Raw genomic sequence first — 18021 nt, forward strand, 5'->3', positions numbered from 1 at the left:
TATTATTCCCAGTCCACGTCACTGCAGGAAAACCTGTGTTCTTCCCCCATTTGGCTAGCATTATTATATTTTTGCCTGATGGAGGTGTCTGCATCCCTTTCTTGGAAGCACCTTGAGAGCCTGGTACCCAAGTTTTAATTTCTCTTCTGCTGATGCCTTTCTGTTTCCTGCACAGATGACGAAGAGCCAGAATGGGTGGAGGTGATTGTGGAAATTCTTCTATCCCTCCTCTCCCAGCCCAGCCTACTGATGCGCCGGGTCTCCAAAAGTGTGTTTGGACGCATATGTCCTTACATGTCAAAGAAAGCCCTGCACCTGATCCTGAATGTAAGTGAGGGATCTGGGGTGGGAGCTGGATTGGTTGAAGTTTCTGATTGTTTCACAAGTAAAGTGAGGTTTTGGTTAAATGAGGACAGTAAGGGGGCATCCTATGGCTTGGGGGGTTTTGGTAAAGGAGATAGCTCCTTCACCTTCTAGGTTGCAGCCTGCTATCTACCTGCCTGTGTCATTCTAGGTCTAGGAGTATGTGTCCAGTTTCTAGCTCAGGGCTTAAAGGAGAGGCCACCGTGAGAGTGCATGCTATGAAATGGGAATGTCCTAAAATACATTCTGAGTCTTAAAAGAATCTTATGAGAGGATTTGTGCAGGGCCACCTGTTCTTGAACCAGCGAACCTGGGACAGCTTATATTTGTCCACTTTTTTTTCCTTTGTTATCTTTAGTTTAGGAAATTATTGGGTCACTTTATACATCAGTGTGCTTATATGTTTAAGCATGAATCATAATTTAAAAAAAAAAAAAAAGAAGAAGCTAAAAGTACCTGAAGTTCAAATTCTGAAAGAATAGTGTCACACCACTACCTAACGTTGCATCTGATGAGAGAAGAATCTATCGATTGCAAAAAACAACTCGAAAGTACTTGCTATGAGGAATGTAATGTGTATTATGAGTTAAAATAGATGTCTGTTCATTTTACCACTCTCTTCCTCTCATATTTTTCTTTCCCCCTCTTATTTGTTAGTTGTAGAAGTATCGTATGGCTTTTTTTCAAATTTTCTGGTATGGGTTTCCATAAATAGCAGGTGTAAGAGTATTGACGCAAGCTAGGAAGGTATGTTCTTCTAGCCTGTTATAACTTGGTCATTGTTCAGCTAATTCAGTTTGCTGAAAACAGCTGTACATTGTGTGTGTGTGTGTGTGTGTGTGTATATATATACACATATATATATAAAAAAATATGATATTTTTTTAAAAAAATCAATCGAAGTAAAACTTATTTGGAAACTCTTCCACAGGTTCTTGATCCAGAGCAAGACCAGGATGAGGAAAGTGCTGTTGTTGTGATGGAAGAAACAGACAAGAAGAAGAAAACCTTGCTGGAGGATATGGTAACTCTCTTTCATTTAAAGAAATAATCTTCCATCCCTGACCATTGAAAACAGTATTACTGCAGATCTGTGGCTTTAGAAGTTAGTTGCATTTCTCTTTTAATGAAATGACTGCTCCTCTCCTAAGGGATATTTTTCTGATGCAGTCCTAACACGTCTTGTTGAAAGTGCCTAAATGTTAGTCTCTTTGTGCTGAAGACAAATACTGTTGGAAATACAGCTTTATAAAGTGTGTGATTTCCAGTGGACAGGTCTCCGCATCGGACAAGCCACCATGATGATCACCTGTTGTTGGCAGTTAAGCAGAAGGGCCACAGCCTGAATAGTTGTGACAAAGGATTGTCTGGATCCTGGAGCTCAAGAGTTTAGGAACTGCAGAGACTCAAGTGGTGTGGGCCAAATCCAAGTTCATTAGGCATGAAAATAACTCTCCAAAGCAGGTTCCCCAACAAGGCCCCTTCCTGCAATGCCTGCAGGTCTTTTTCTCCAAAGCCAGTACCAGACTGACTTCTCTTTGGGAATTCTCTTACTTTATAGCCTGGAGAGGTTTCCCGGCCTGTCCTGCTCTTTCTGCTACAATGATATCCCTTTCATGCAGACTGGATGTCCTTTCTGCCAGCAGCACTCTTTCCCCATCCCATTTGAGGCACACAGGCCGGGTAGCATCGAGAAAGCGTGTGTTGCCATTGCTTGTTCTTTGTCTCACCACCGTTAAATTCGCATGCCACTTAATTGGTGGGGTGGACTCTTTTTTTTCTTCTTCACAGAACGAGGAGGAAGGTGCCGACTCTTCTGATGACGACAGCTCCGAGGAAGATGGAGAGGAAGACAGTGAAGATGAGAATAATAATGAAGGCGTAGATGAAAATTTTCGGAATCAGCTGATGAATGTCCTGCAGGCGGGGAATGCATTGGTAGGTGTTGGCAAAGCTGCAAGATGATTGGTGCTTCGAAAGAGCATAGGGGAAGGCTCTGAATATTCTGTGGTACAATATAACTAAGGCCCTGATGCGGTGTAATCCACTTTCTTTCTGGGTAGGAGGAATCCTGATCCAGCTATCCTTTATATGTATTTGAAACCCGTGGCTGGTATTTTCACAGGAGTCTAAGGGAGTTAGGCACTTAACTCCTATTGAAAGTTAATGGGACTTGGATGCTGAGCCCCATTTAGGCTCCTCTGTAAATCTCAGCCTGTAGCTAAAAATGTATTCCTTAGGCGATATTTGTGTGGACTGGCACACCTGGGCTATGCCAAACGGTGTCACTAGAGGTCTGGATTCAGGTTGGTCTGTGTGTGGGGGCGCAATGCCTGCGTATGCTGCCTGTGGAGACTTCTCATGTCTGTGGTAGCAGAGCATCAGGGGCAGGGGGGCAGATAATAATACTGAGCATTTATATAGCAGGTTTGGTTGGATGTTCTCTAGGCCCTTCGCAGATGGGGCTAAGTGTTACCCAATTTACTGATGGAACAACTACAGCACAGAAGGAGCTGCCAGAGATCACACCATGAGCCAGAGACCAGAGGGAAACACAGGCCTCTTCCCTGTCACCTGCTCCAAACACTAGGCTTCTGCAGTCATCTGTAACCCTGAACTCGTCAGATGGGAGGGATTGGAGCACAAAAGTTGTCCTTCTCTGGCCACTTTTTTCCCCCCACATGCATCCATGTTGGAAGCAGTCTGAGTTGGGCCCATATAGTGCAAGTGTTTCTGCCTCTTGCCCCTCGCTGGGTCGGGTGGCTGGAAAGCACCCAATTACCTGTCCAGTCAGTTTCGCAGTAACCTGGCCATCAGAGGCATGCATGCAAGACATAGGCAGGTAGTTGCCCTTTTACACATCTCTGCAGCCTTCTCACAACCCTTTGTGTAGTAGGCTTACTCTGGGCTAACCTTTGTTGTGTAAAAGCTTCTAAACCTCAGGTTGGTCTCCACATGTGGGGAAGTCTGTCTGACACCTGTGCTAGCCAAATCCATCCTGTCCCTCTTGAGGCTTAATGGCTAGAACTCTCCTTTGCTCTAAGTGTTTGGACCCCAGTGAACTGCAGTCCCAAGAGGCTGAGGAAAGGGAAATCGAATTTTAAAATAAGTAAAATTACTTTTTTGTTTTTTAAAGGGAGGAGACAAGAGTGATGAGGATGTGGATGATGAGACCATGCTGGCCCTTGATGAGAATGTTTCGGCCCTCTTTGCTGAGCAGCAGAAGCGGATCCAGGCAAAGAAGGACGAGAAAGAAAAGATGCGGAAGGAGAAAATCTTACGGAGGGATTTTAAGATTAAGGTGGGAAGCAAATATCCTATTGAATGGCTCATGTCTATCTTTGTAGCATGTTGTTAGACAGCTGGGTGTATTTTATCGCATTGAATAAGCTGCTAATGCAACCAAAAACATTAAATGTGTCTTTATATTGTAAGCTTCGTTTGATGGGGACTGTGTTTTGTTCTGGTTTTTGTACAGCTCCTAGCACATTGGGTTCTAGAGCATGAGTAGGTCTCCAAAGACTTACTACAGAATATATAATAATAATAATAAATTAATAATAAAGAAGCAAAGCTTTTCAAAAGAAAACAGTAATATTGGGTGTCTTAGCTGGCTGTTGTATGTTCAACTGGGGACGCCTTAAAGGGGCCTGATTTTTCAGGTGGTGAGTACTTGGCACTTTTTGATTTTATGTCTCAAGTTGAGCACTGAGAAATGGAGGCACCCAAAATCCCTCCTGGAAACTCTTGGCTGTATGTTTTTCCCTGAGTTGTTAGGTATAATAATGGCAGGGCTTGGAGATGAACTCGGCAGTGAAAAGAGTTTCCCTAGGTAGCTGTGAACGTAGTATTAATTTGTGACCACTGGGTGACAGTAGAACCTGTAGAATGGATTTGCAGTTTGTCAAGCTGCTTCATCCGGTAAAAGGATTCTTGAGCAGTAATTTATAAATAGGGCCCTATCAAATTCACGGCCACGAAAAACATGTAATGGACCATGAAATCTGGTCTACCGCTGTGAAATGTGGTCTTTGATGTGCTTTTACCCTATACCTCATACCTTACCTCATAACACAAGAACTAGGGGTCACCAAATGAAATTAATAGGCAGCAGGTTTAAAACAAATAAAAGAAAGTATTTCTTCACATAAAGCAGTCAACCTGTGGAACTCCTTGCCAGAGGGTGTTGCGAAGGCCAAGACCATAACAGGGTTCAAAAAAGAACTAGATAAATTGATGGAGGATATGTCCATCAATGGCTATTGGCCAGGATGGGCAGGAATGGTGTCCCTGGCCTCTGTTTGCCAGAGGCTGGGGATGGGCGACGGGATGGATCACTTGGTGATTACGTGTTCTGTTCATTCCCGCTTGGGCGCCTGGCATTGGCCGCTGTCAGAGGATGGGATGCTGGGACGGGATGGACCTTTGGTCTGACCCAGTAGGGCCATTTTTATGTTCTTATGCTGTACAGATTTCATGGGGGAGACGAATGTTTCTCAAATTGACCCAAAAGGGAATTTCGGGGTGGGGGGGTCACAGGGTTATTTTAGGGGGATCGTGGTGTTGCCACCCTTACTTCTGCGTTGCCTTCAGAGCCTAGCGGCCAGAGAGCGGTGGCTGTTGGCTGGGCTCCCAGTTCTAAAGGTGGCACCCTACCAGCATTAGCGCAGAAGTAAAGGTAGCAGTACCAAAAACTGCCCTACAATAACCTTGTGACCCCCCCACAACTCCTTTTTGGGTCAGGGCCCCTACAGTTACAACTGTGTGAAATTTTCAGATTTAAATAGCTGACATTATGAAATTTATGATTTTTAAAATCCTCTGGCCATGAAATTGACCAAAATGGACCCTGAATTTGGTAGGGCCCTACTTATACGTGTGGCCAAACTGATGGGGGGAAAAAGAACGAAGGGGTTTCCAGGGTCACAGGAGCGTCTGCTTTTTAATTTTAGTAACACCTACCAGTGCACTGGTGTGAGATCATCATGCTGGTCTGGAAATCAGCGGGCCTTCAGCTGGTGAAGTGGTTGTAGTTTATTTGTCTTCAACCGAATTATGCCTATTTACACCAACTGAGGATCTAGCCAGGAAGTCTTACTGACCCATCAACAACACAGAAACTGACTATCCACAAAGCACTGTCAAATGCATTAACTAAAGAGAATGTTCTTCTCTCATCTCTATCAGTTACAGTAATTCTGGGTGTTAGTAGGTGTCCAATTTTCAGATGGAAATGTGATTTGTTTTATTCCCTACTACTTCCCCCAAGTTGACAGGTGACCATTGAAAATGGACAAATTTGAAGGAGCTGTATTTGTCCCATCCTGATATTCGATATTGCCTAGTCCACAGGGATTCTCATTTGAATGACCTATATTTCTAGGTACTGGACCTCATCGAGGTGTTCCTTGCTAAGCAGCCAGAGAACCCCCTTGTGTTTGATATTATCGAGCCCCTCCTTCTGGTGATTGAGCGGAGCATGAGTTCAGACTCTGACAAGCAAGAACAAGACTTCCTCCAGAAAACAGCTGATATCTTCACGTAAGTGTCTGCACTGAGGTGGCTTTCAAAGTCCTTTAACTACCTGTCAGTATGACTTTGGTTTCTGTAGCTATTGCTTGGTGGTGCTGACCTGACTCCTAGCAGCTGGTTGTGATGAGTCTGCTGTGTATGCGGGTTAAGTATAATTCTTCTTTCTGCTAATTGCCTGTTATTAGAAGGAAAAGAATCCTGATAGTTTATAGCATTCCTCCTCCATGCTTCTCCCACTGAAGGATTCCAAGTACAAAACACATATGGAGGAGGTGAAATCCCTACATACCATGCCGCTGAAGTCAATGGTAACTTTTCCGTAGACTTCAGGCTGTGCATTGAATTACATGCTTTAAGTGGAAACTCACCCTCTTTTGTCCAGAGTGAAATCACCCAACATCTTACTCTGTTACTAAATTGCTGTGTAAATTTCACGGCACTGTAAAAGATTTTTGTAACAGCCCCACCCTGCTAGACCTTGCCTGGTGAGCCCTGCAGTCGGGTAGGGGAAATCACCAGCTGAGTTGTTCATGATCATGCAGCAAGGAATCTCACTCGGCTGCTGGAGATTATTTTGAGAAACATGCTATCCTCCTACACAAGGTGCGGAGACACATGGGGCTGACACATTCCTGATTTCTCTGCTAGTTGACGTCATCCCAGACAGCTTTGGGAGAGAGGGTGTTTTTATGAATAGAGATTCTTCACGTGCAGAAGCAGAATTCTGCGTGTGTGTGTGAGAGAGAGAAAGTGTGTGTGTGTGTGTGTGTGTGTGTGTGGGTGTGTGTGTTTGGGGTCGTTAAAGAGCACAAGAGCGGCTGATAGGACAGGCATAAAGTGCTGTGCACGGCACATGATACTCTCCTGGCCCTCACACAACCCTGCTCTAGGCACCTTCAGTTCTGAGTCACACTCTCAACTCCAGCCCCTGCTCTGCATGTGCTTCAGTACTGACGAGGTTCGAGGCCACCAAATGCATTTCATGTGTGAGCCTGGATCTCTAGGTGAAAGGTGTAAACAGCTGCTCCGCAAACCCTGCCATCTTTGAATTGAAGCACAAGAAGTATCAAGCAGCTAACGAGTCCTGTACCCACTCCGCCACAGGGCTACCTGTGGCTACAGCACAGCTCACATTTCCAGCCGTGAGATGCATGCTGGGTAACTCTGAGCCCTAATGTCGAGGGTTAATGCCAGCGCTTTGCTCCGAACTCTCTCTCTTCCGAGGTGACAGCCCTGCATTCTTAATGCCTGCATCCTCCTTTCAGGAATCACTTATGCAGAGCCAAGCAGTACTGCAGGAGCGTGGGTGACCTGCGGGAGGATTTGCATACCCTGTTGGAGAGCCTGGTGAAGAGAGCCAGCAAGCACACGGATTCCGCGTTGGCACTCTACTATTTCAGGTGGGTAGCAAGGCTGAGAGAATTCTCTATTTAACACTGTGCTAGGAGGAGGGCCTATTCACAGCTGCTGTAAGTGGGTACAGTTGCACTGACCTCAGTGGAGACATTACACAAGGTCTGTCTTCGGTCCATATGTCCATATGCCGCAGGCGTTTCACTAAGTGAGTGGGGAGGTGTCACCATTCAGGTTGGTGAAACCGAAGACCTCGGTGGCTCATAGGCTGAGGAAATGGTGATAATATTTCAAATCGTTAATTGAAAGGGGTAAGAGGGGCCAGCGGCAGTTTTGTCTTGTCCATTTTATTTGATTACAATGGTTACAACTAACCATTATAGCTCGTTAGTTATGGTAGCACTGAAACCATTCCAGTAGACAGAGCCGGTGAAACCAAGTTGACCAGTAGGCCTGGGGGAAATGTGAGCGTTGGAAAATCCTGAGGAGGCTGTAGAAAAGTGAGGGGGGAAGTCCTGAGGGTCGTGGGACAGCGCCTGAGCTGGCAAGCTAGGGAGAGTGTCCTGCCAGTTTGAAGCACCACTGACATGAGAAGCAAAATTTGTAATGCTCCTCTTGCCTGGGATATATGGTACGGAAATGGTCCAACCCAATGGGTAGAAAGTCTCTCGCTGGCTTCCGAAGTAGGCGATGGAATTGGGTCTTGATTCCGGTTGATCGGGATGGGAGCTGGTGTCACTGCAGGGCTGGCTTCCCCTTGCAGTGGCCATTCTGCATGCACACTGGTAGCTTGTTTCCCCATCTGTGTTTCACAAGAGCTTTAAACAGCTGAAAATCTTAAACGGAAGGGCGCTAACCTCTACTTGACAGTGCGTGCTTCTCTCCCCCTTGGTACAGGTGGGTTAGGAGCTCCCAAGATGCTGGTGCAGCCTATATTTATTTCTCCTGTTGCCGTGTTATGCCAGAAAACGTGGGTGACCTCAAGCTAGTCCCTTCCCATCTCTGAGCCTTGATTCTCCCATCTCTGAATGGGGATGCCACTACTTAGCTCTCTAAACATGCCTAGTCAGGTTTGACTCAACTGTAACATTGTGCTTCCCTCTGCAATCTGTTGGCTGTATCCCCCTGATGCGTTAGACTGTCTGTCCTTTGGGGTAGGGGCCGCCTTCCCATTGCATGTGTGTACAGTGCCTAGTGCAATAGGGCAGCTGTAGGTGCTACCACAATACAGTAAATAAGAGTGTGCAAGGCACTGGGCAATTCTTGGGTGGAAGGTGTAACGAGCAAAGGGGTGTTAGCTCCTGATGTAGCAGTCAGTAAAACAGAGACTGCATTAGAGAGAGGAGACCCTGCAGCCCCACCCCAGCATCCAGACTTGTTTGTTGTCCCTGCTGCAGATCACTGAGAAGAGCTGCTTGCTCTGTCTGTCTGACCAGTGGCCTGCTTGTAAGTTCTGTTGGAGACCTGATTGCAGGGGCCACGAGCCTCGGCTTTTGGGCACTCCACTAAACACTGCCCACCTGTCCGTTTTGTTTCTGGTTCAGCGCCTCTTTGTACCTGTTCAAAGTGCTGAAAGGAAATGTGGCCAGAGAGATGGCGACTCCTCTTTCTCCCTCGAAAAAGAAACAGAAAAAGAGCGAAGGGAGCAGTGCACAGACTGACCAGGTAAGAGGGCTGGCCGCTTCCCCAGGCAGGGGCTTTACGGGGCTGGGATCCCAGGTGGCTTTTGTATTGTCAGTCTGCCTTGTATTATTGCCCTTGGTGGTCATGGTCCCACAATGTCCTGCCTCTCTGATGAGAAGAACCTTCGTTTCCTGAACTCCCATATCCTCCTACCCTGTCTCCATCTTAACCACTTGTCCAGGTGAGGTTTCTCTCCTTCAGCCATCAAGGGGTGCTAATACATTTTGGGTGCCTGCTAATTGGATAATAAACCAGACCCCGAGCATACATATTCATGCTGCTCATCCCATTGTTCTCACATATCTTTGCCCCGCTACCTCTTCCTGCTGACTCTGAGCCCTTTTCCAGGAGGGGTGGGGTGTAATTGGAGCATGGCCTAATTCACCTGTGTGTGGCGGTAGTGTTGTCCAGTGGATTGTCAGTCAGGAAACCTGGGTGCTGTTTCTAGCTCTGCCACTGATCTGTGGCCTTGGGCAAAGGTCTCAAGCTGTTCTGAAAATCCTAGTGTCGATCCCTTTCTGTGCCTTAGTTTTCCCTACCTGGTCGATGGGAATAAGGATAGTTACCTTTCATAAAGCACTTGGGGAGCTATAAATTAAAGGCACCAGGTAAGAGCTGAGTGGTCTTGATCCTGCATTCATTGTGCGCACACAGCTCTCATGAGTTCGGTGGTGTGAGGAATGTGCTTGGGGTGGGCCCTGAAAAGGCATGTTGTTTGGGGCAAATGTGTAAGTTACCCAAGAACGATACGCTTTGGCAATCTTGACATGTGCTCCCTGGTGCTCTGGTATAGATAGAATCGCTCCCGTTGCTTCACCAGCTCATCTTTCCTTGCTGCGCTTTCCAGCTTTCTGGCACAGGCCTTCTAGACCTGAAGAGAGTGACCATGCTGTATCAGGAGGCGTTGAGTGGATTCCTGACCAGGCGAAAGAGTGCCCTCACGGGATCGATGTTTCTTGATCTCTTCAACCGCTTCCCGGTAAGCATTGCTAGGAATGTGGTACCCTGTGTTCCAGTGTAAACCCTCAGAAAGCAACGAGATTTTTTTTATTTCAGTTAATTGCAGGCTTGCAGAACAGCTGTAAGATTTACAAGAATTTCAGCTTGCTAAGTCTAAGAGGCAGAGGAATGAACTATTCTTACATCCTGCCATTAACAACACAGCATCATACAGGGGAATACTGGCATAGAAATCTAAATTGAATTGAAAGGCCATGCTTTTTAGGATGCCTTATGAGGCCCTAGCCGGATGAAATCTGCCATTGTGTATTAGCTTGATACGTGTACTCAAGACGGTAGGGATGTATTAGGCTTGCAATTCTAATCCAGCTGCCTCCGGGCAATGGCTTTTTATCTGCACACACAAGGTGTGCTGAGTGTCTGCATTTTCTCAGTCTCCTGCAAACTAGACTCCAGTGCACATATTCCAACCTTGTTGGTAGAGCAGTGTCGTCACCCTCAAACCTTTGGGATAGGCAGTGGATGTTGACTCCTGCAGGCTTTGAACCTCTGCACCTATGTAGGCTGCCTCCAACCCTCCAGATGGCTTTCCAGGAGTCTGTCCAAGAAACAGTTCTCTGAACCCCTTCCCTCCTCTTGACAGCTAGAGGACATATCCCTCCTGGTACTTCAGATACACAGAGGCTTTCGGGTAAAGGAGACTATGCTTTAGGAGGGCCCTTTCTCCAGAATCCTCAGCATTGTAAACCGTCTCTGGGGATGAGGCTGACCTCAGTGTGTTGGACTCAGTGAGCAGTATTTGTCCTGAACACGTCTCTTCCCAAATAAAACCTCAGACCTGCAGACAGCCATCTCTCCCTGGGCTGCTGTGGCAGTTTAATTAGCTTCCTGGAGTGCTGTGGTGTTTGCAATAAGCTGTAATCATGGAGCGTCTGAGCTGGGGCCATCAAGAAATGGAGGTGATGGCTTAATAAAAAACAAACCCAAACCAAAACCCACGAAATTCTGTGATGCTTCAAGCCCTTTGGGAGCAGGGGAAATAGCCACTGGACAGCTGTCTCATAGCTGTTTAACTAAGGAAAGAGGCTCCAAAATGTCAAACTGAGAATGAGCCATTTTCAGATTCTTTACTTAATTCAGCTCTGGCAAGGGGGAGCTTCTGGAAGGTTGGTTTCCTTGCGAGGCTGTGCCCTGCCTTACCCTAATTGGCCAGTGAGAGGTGGGAAGGGCAAATACCGGCTATTGGCCACAGAGTCTCATGTGCCAACTCCTGGCTTTTCCATTGATCTTGGGCAACTTGCTTAAGACCCGATTCTGCAACATGCCAAGTGCTCTGGGCTCCCATTGGAGGCACCAGAATCTAAGGGCACGGAGTTGCTTTCAGGATCATCCCCATAACCTTCGTTTCTGATTTTTGTCCATTTAAAGGTGATGACAGGTTTCAGAGTAACAGCCGTGTTAGTCTGTATTCGCAAAAAGAAAAGGAGTACTTGTGGCACCTTAGAGACTAACCAATTTATTTAAGCATAAGCTTTCATGAGCTACAGCTCACTTCATCGGATGCATACTGTGGATGAAGTGAGCTGTAGCTCACGAAAGCTTATGCTCAAATAAATTGGTTAGTCTCTAAGGTGCCACAAGTACTCCTTTTTTTTTTTTTTTTTTTTTTTTAAAGGTGATGGTTTACCAGGGTGTTGGCATGTTCAGTTTCAGTTTAACCTGTTGCCCGGCCTGTTCATTCACTGAGTCACGGGTCTGAGTTGCCTCCTGAGTCTCTACGGTTTTTAATAACCACACGAAGAGTTCGGGAGGGGTCCATTCTATAGCAAAGAACTGCGAGTGCTCTGATGGACAAGGTGCTTGGTCAGAGCAAAGCATTACAATTATTTATACATGAAATCACAGATGTTTGAGCAAGATATTTGTGCACCCTTCTTGTTTGCATTGTTCTCTTTGGATTCTTAATGCTCGTGAAGCTGGAAGGATTCATTTAGGGACATAGGAGTTGCCAGATTGACCTCAGACTTCAGGTCCAGTAGTCTGGTAATCTCTCACTGACAGTGGGGAATACCTGCTTTTTCAGAGGAAGGTGCAAGAAACTCCACAGTGGGCAATTATGGAATAACCTGTCCACAGGGAAACTCTCCCTGACCCGCATTAATTGCAGGCTGATTTCACCATGAAGCATGATAGTCAGTATCCCTTCCAACACTCTTGTTTGCTTTTTTTTTTTTTTTTTTTTTTACTATTCTCCATTCTAAGGGCTTGTCTACTCATGAAAACTAATCTGGAATAAATTAGGTTAGGGTGTGACTTTAAAGCAGGATTAAGCACTTGCAAAGTGGATTAAGCTAATTCGGAATAAGGCACTCTGTTCCAGAATTAGAGCATCCACACACGGAATTAATCAGGAATAATTCCCTTTGTAGACAAACCCTAACTCTGGGTATTCCCATGCATCAGTGGAACTGTAGAGGTGCCTAAAATGTTGGCAGGATTTGGGCTTAAGCCCACAGTGCCAGTCGAAAGACAGAGCATGAAATTGGGGCCCTATTGAAGACAGTGGGAGTTTTGCCACTGACTTGACTAGAGCTAAGGCTTTGCCCAGAGTTGTTGTGAGCAAAGCTGGTTACCTTTCCAGTAACCGGGTGCTGAATCAACATATACAACAGCTGACTAAAATTTAGGCCTTTTTTAAAAAAACAAACAAGGAAACTAGGTTTTGCAGCGAGTCACTAATGGCCGGGTCTTTCTTTGTTACAGGTCATGTGTAAGCCGTTAATAGACACCCTCGTGAAGTCTATCACAGCAGGAGCAAGGCAGCATCAGCAGGTAAGAAGGAAAACAAGGAAGCAAAGCTGCGTTCAACAGCAATTTGGAGATGGCGCTTAATCATGCTGGCTCGGCTGATGCTTCATAGATGTATTGCTGCCTTTGGAATTGCCCTGTTCTGCAAAGTGGGCTTCCCAAGGCGTGTTCTCTTGTAGCTCTTGCTTTCCCGCTGTGGGTATATGAGGTAGATTCTGAGGTTTTGTATTTTCCTGGTCGCTCCCCTGTATTCTCTCAGCTACTGAGCTTTTTCACTCCTGCTTTTTACTCATTAGTGCCATCAGGGTGCTTGGCACCTCACAGGAGTGCTCCCCTCGCAGCGCTGAGCTGGTGGTCTTGCAGAAGGTGCCTGATTTCCCTTGCCTTTGAATCACGGCTTGACGCTTTGTGGGTCAGAAGCTCCTTTTGTTAACTCATCATATTAGGAAATATCTGCTTCCTAATGTCACGGGCCTGCAATCCCAAGCTTAGCCTCCTGCACCTGCCTTAAGCCCCATATGCCCTCCAGGCAATGCCTTCTCCTCAGCGACCCAGCTGCAGCTATCCTCTGCTTCCACGGTCATGTAGTTCTGTGTTTCGTTGGCAAGCCCCTAGTCTATGGAACTGTTTGTTTTTTTTTCAGGTTAATTGTGTGAGCCGGGCTTTGCTATATGTGTGTTGCCTTCTTGATAGAACGTGACCGGGATGACTGCCCACTGAGGCTGCTTCATGCCCGTGCGATCGAAGCCTGTCTGTCAGGACTTTTATACGTGCAGCCATCACTGTGACATCCGAGTGCCTCCGCTGAAAACCCCTCTAGGCCAGTGGCATAGTCTCTCTAACACTCCCTTCCTTCGCTGTAAAGTGCATCTGGCTTAGAAACCCACAGCCTGGAGTGACCTTACTCTGTTATTGTTTGATCATTAACAGCAATGGAATTAAAACACGAAGGGCCAGATACTCCTCTATACTAAGGCTGCCTGAGGTTGCCAGTGTAAATGAAGTTAACTCACTCTGAAAGGCCCCTGTACGCTGCCAGAGTGACCTTGGTGTAAATGAGAATTAGACCCAAAGTGACTTTGATGGATGAAAATGAGAACAGGTTCTGTTAATAACAAGCAAATTAATTAATAGAAGCACGTTTTTGGTTCTGTCCCCGAGAGACCGTGCAGCATCCCTAGCAGAGGGCTCCGTTTGTGTTACTATCTCGGCTTCTTCCATGGGGAATAACATCTCTTTCCTGTAGGGATTCCCGAGGTAATGTGTGAGCTTCATTTCAAGAGTCTATTTAGTGGAAGGACTCTTGGCTCTGGGTGCGTGGGAGGGGAGAGAACATGGACTTGGCTACACTGTGCTGATAAAGAACAGCCTGGTGAAGTGTTCTTTTGGAGTCTGGAGTAGCAGGTAACTCACTGCAGTCAGCCACCCGAATTACCCAGGCTGCATTCAACTCAGGACGTTTGGCTTCTTACAGTCAAAATTTCAGTCCGTGTGTGTGTGGGGTGGGGGTGGGGGGTGCCTTCTGTTAAATCCTCACTTCCTGATGCAAACTGGCTTTATTTTGTCTGGGGATGTGGCCCAAAGGGAATCCCGTCCCCTTACCTATAGTGTAGGTGGTGTGCTAGAGATAGGGGGGGTGCTGGGCACAGGAGGGCAGGAGCGGACATTTGCGTTGCACTTGGTGTTGTTCTGAGCTTCCCTTGGGAAAGTCATGAATTAGAACAGCTCCATGGAGGATCTCACGTATACACAGCGCTATTCTGCCCCGGAATCCAGGAGGTGAAAAAGTGGAGTAAAGCCATCTTTGGCTCACCCTGGACTGTGCCTAGGAACATAGGATTTGCTGGACTGGAACCGAGCCGAGGTCCATCTGGTGGAGTGTCCGGTCTCCAGTGTCAGATGTTATGATAAATGTCCATGCTATGATAAATCTGAATATTCTCGATAGCCATATGAATGGCCTTGAATCTTGTTGAATCCTTGGCCTCAACGATTTGAGTTCCACAGACTCTGACCCCGTGTCGCTGTGAGGAGACCTTGCACTTTCTGCAGGGATATATTCAGGATCTGTAGGGCATTCAGAAGCGATTGGGTCTGCTGACAGGTGTCTCTCGTTAGCCTGTCAATTAACCCAGCAGGCTATCATCGGCTGTTCTGCTGCTAGGCAGAATGTCCCAGCCAGAGCCTGCAGGAAGGACTCGTGCTAAAGGAACAGGGTGAGTCAGACCTGGGTTTGGACTTTTGTGTTAACATCTACAGTTAGTTTATGGTGAAAGGGGCGTGAAGCCTGTTAACCCTGGGTTGGGGGGAGGCGGGGGTCCTCTAGTGCAGTGGTTTTCAAACTTTTGTACTGGTGATCCCTTTCACATAGCCAGCCTGTGAGTGCGATCCCCCTCCCCCCCCTTATAAATTAAAAACACTTTTAAATATATTTAACACATTATAAATGCTGGAGGCAAAGCAGGGTTTGGGGTGGAGGCTGACAGCTCGTGGACCCCCCCCCCCCATGTAATAACCTTGTGACCCCCCTGAGGGGTCCCGACCCCCAGTTTGAGAACCCCTGCTCTAGTGGATTTGTTCAGCTGAACCGTCAATGTGGAGAGACAACATGGCATGGTCTTGTATTTAGTATATTGGGCATCAGGAAACATGGGTTCTGTTTCTGGCTAGGCCTCTGGCCTGCTGGGTGCCCTGGGGCAAATCACTTCCCCTTTCTGCTCCTCTCCCATAGTTTGTCTGGCTTGTCTGTTTAGACTGTAAGTTCTTCAGGGTGGGGACTTTCTCTGGGGTGTGTATGGTGCCTAGCAGAATGGGGCCCTGCTTTTGCTGCAGGGCCTCTGGTGCTATTTTCATACAAGAAGTTGAGCTACTAATAATGGGTAACACCTTCTGTTTCAGTCGTAACCCTCTGTGTGTGGGGAGGGAGGTGAGAGAGACAGACACACACACAGCAGGCTTTCTGTGTTTGTTCGGGGCTCTGCCCTGGTCAGCCTCTAGGCACTAGCACAATGTTTAAATACTAACAATCCGTTTGTAGACCCAATGCATAGCTGGGGTGTGTGTACATTTACATAGCATTTACAAAACCATTCCAATTGTTGGAGCGGGATTGGGTTGGGAGACCTGGTGCAGGCTCTTGAGACAATGCTGGATATTTTTAATGCAGCAGGCTTCGTTTAGGAAACTCATCAGTGCAGATCAGTGATTGAAGGTTCTTTTGAAGAGAAGAAACTATGCCATATGCAGAAAAAGGATGGCCCAGCGGTTCGGGTGCTAGTCTAAGTCTTAGAAGACCTGGGTTCAAGGCCCTGCTCTGCCACACGCTTCCTCCAAGACTTGGGGCAAGTCATTTAATCTCTCTGTTCCCCATGGGTGAAATATGGATAATAGTACATCCTGCACAGGGGTATTGTGGGGATAAATACATCAGATTGTGAGGTGCTCATAATCACTACAGTAATGAGGGCCATAGAAGTACCTAATAAGTACATTGCATTGACCCTCTGTCACACCCCCACAGCCCCTCCTTCCTCCCAGGGGGTTCCCTGGAAAGGCAGATCAGCACTACATGTTGCTAACGCTGTTGCAAGCTTCGCAAAGCATTTTGGGGAGGGTGGAGTGGAAGATTCCTTTGCAGGCTGTGAGAGGCCAAAGCGGGAGGGAGGAAGAGAGCAGAAAATGGGTTAACTCAATACTTCAGCTAGCTCAGTCTGAAGATAAGACACTGGCCCCAGTCCAAGGTCATGGAGCCCCACGAGAAGTCTGCAGCTGTATTCATATCTTAGCCAACCCCAGCCAGCCGTAAGAAAAGGGGAGAACTAAGCTGAGCAGGACTGCAGAGACTGCAAAAATGAACAAGGTGGCGAAGGCCAGCAGAATGGGGGGGAAAACAAAGTCTTGCGTTCCTGGAGCCGATGTGTTTTGGGAAAGCTGGGGAGGCCACAGAGACCCGGTTTGGACTGGTACAAAGAGCACGGGGAACAGAGGTCTCTGAACAAAACGCCCCCAAAAGAACCCAGGACTTAAAAACCCTTCCGAGAGCCGAGGCAAATCGGAGATCAACAGGGGACCCTGGACGACCTGTGCGCACAGGATAAGAACTCCTGTCCCCTCCTCCCCTCCTCTTCTTTTACGTTGCACCCAGGCTTGGCCAGCCTTGGGTAGTGCGTGTGTGAGTATGAAAGTTGCTTAAGGCCTGGAGCACTAACACTTTCTTCCTTCCTTTGAGTGACATGGGGAAACCCCCCCCCCCACCCCACCTCCGCTGTTGTTTTATTATTTTATTAACAAAGCTTTAAAATTTAGACACTTGGTGTGTTCCGTCATCTCCTCCCCAAATGATCCCACGGCCTTAGCCTGATCACCTGACGCCTCAGGCAGATTGGTAACAGAAATCTGTCACGCCTCCTTATAATTACTACAGAACCAGCTCTCTCCTGGAGGGATTTGGGGGAGGGGGTTCTGGAAAATGGGGCCTTGTCTGCATATAAAGATGCACCAGTTGAGTTAAATATGTGGTTTTTAAACTGATTCATTTAAAATGGTGCAACTTTGTGTGCAAGTCACTTCTCTCTCAGGGCTTCAGTTTCCCTACCTGCGATATGAACTGATGATGCTCATCTCCTTTGTAAAGCACTTTGAGATCTGTGGAAGTAGGTGCATCATATTGTGGGTGGGAGCTCTTAAATCAATATAAACCTGGCTTGTAGGGGGTCTAGCCTGTGTTGGTAAATTTGCAGACAAGCTAAACCAGTATAGCCAGTTTTAAACTGGTAGAAATGTATGGAGAGTGGTTCGTACCAGTCCATCAGTCTGTTTTGAAACCAGTTCATGTTTAAACCAGTGCAACTTGTGTGATTAGATAAGGCCTGTAATTCCATGAGTGTTACTCCCATCGAAGAAAGGAATTATAGACCAGTCAGCCTAACTTGGATACCTGGCAGGAGACTGGAACAAATTATTAAACAATCAGTTAGTAAGTGCCTAGAAGGTAACAGCGATATAAGGAATAGCCAGCATGGATTTGTCGAGAACAAATAATACCAAATCAACCTGTTATCCTTCTTTGTCAGGGTTTCTGGCCTAGTGGGTAAGGGGGAAGCAGTAGATATGATGTATCTTGATTTTAGTAAGGCTTTTGGTACAGTCCCCCATGACATTCTCATAAGCAAACTAGGGAAATGTGATCTCGATGAAATTACTGTAAGGTGTGAAATGTATTTCCTTCCTGTTGGTACAGTGCTCTGAGACCCTCTGATGGAGTACAAAGCATTGACATTTGTAGTTGGATACAGTGGTCACATTCCGAATGCTGTGTTTCTT

The 18021-nt window shown here is 46.8% G+C and overlaps 1 protein-coding gene across 1 annotated transcript in view; it reads left to right on the top strand.

Annotated features, from left to right (window-relative positions):
* Window positions 1-18021, top strand: part of MYBBP1A (MYB binding protein 1a) — an 80187-nt gene that overhangs the window by 23111 nt on the left and 39055 nt on the right. Inside the window, exons 15-23 of the mRNA XM_037880167.2 lie at window positions 176-327; window positions 1295-1387; window positions 2155-2301; window positions 3500-3664; window positions 5747-5904; window positions 7161-7295; window positions 8793-8913; window positions 9779-9910; window positions 12655-12723. Of these exons, the coding sequence (XP_037736095.1) occupies window positions 176-327; window positions 1295-1387; window positions 2155-2301; window positions 3500-3664; window positions 5747-5904; window positions 7161-7295; window positions 8793-8913; window positions 9779-9910; window positions 12655-12723 (1172 nt within the window). The remainder of the gene's footprint in view (window positions 1-175; window positions 328-1294; window positions 1388-2154; window positions 2302-3499; window positions 3665-5746; window positions 5905-7160; window positions 7296-8792; window positions 8914-9778; window positions 9911-12654; window positions 12724-18021) is intronic.

Source organism: Chelonia mydas, chromosome 17 (genome assembly GCF_015237465.2).
Source record: "Chelonia mydas isolate rCheMyd1 chromosome 17, rCheMyd1.pri.v2, whole genome shotgun sequence".
NCBI classification, from domain to species: Eukaryota; Metazoa; Chordata; order Testudines; family Cheloniidae; genus Chelonia; species Chelonia mydas.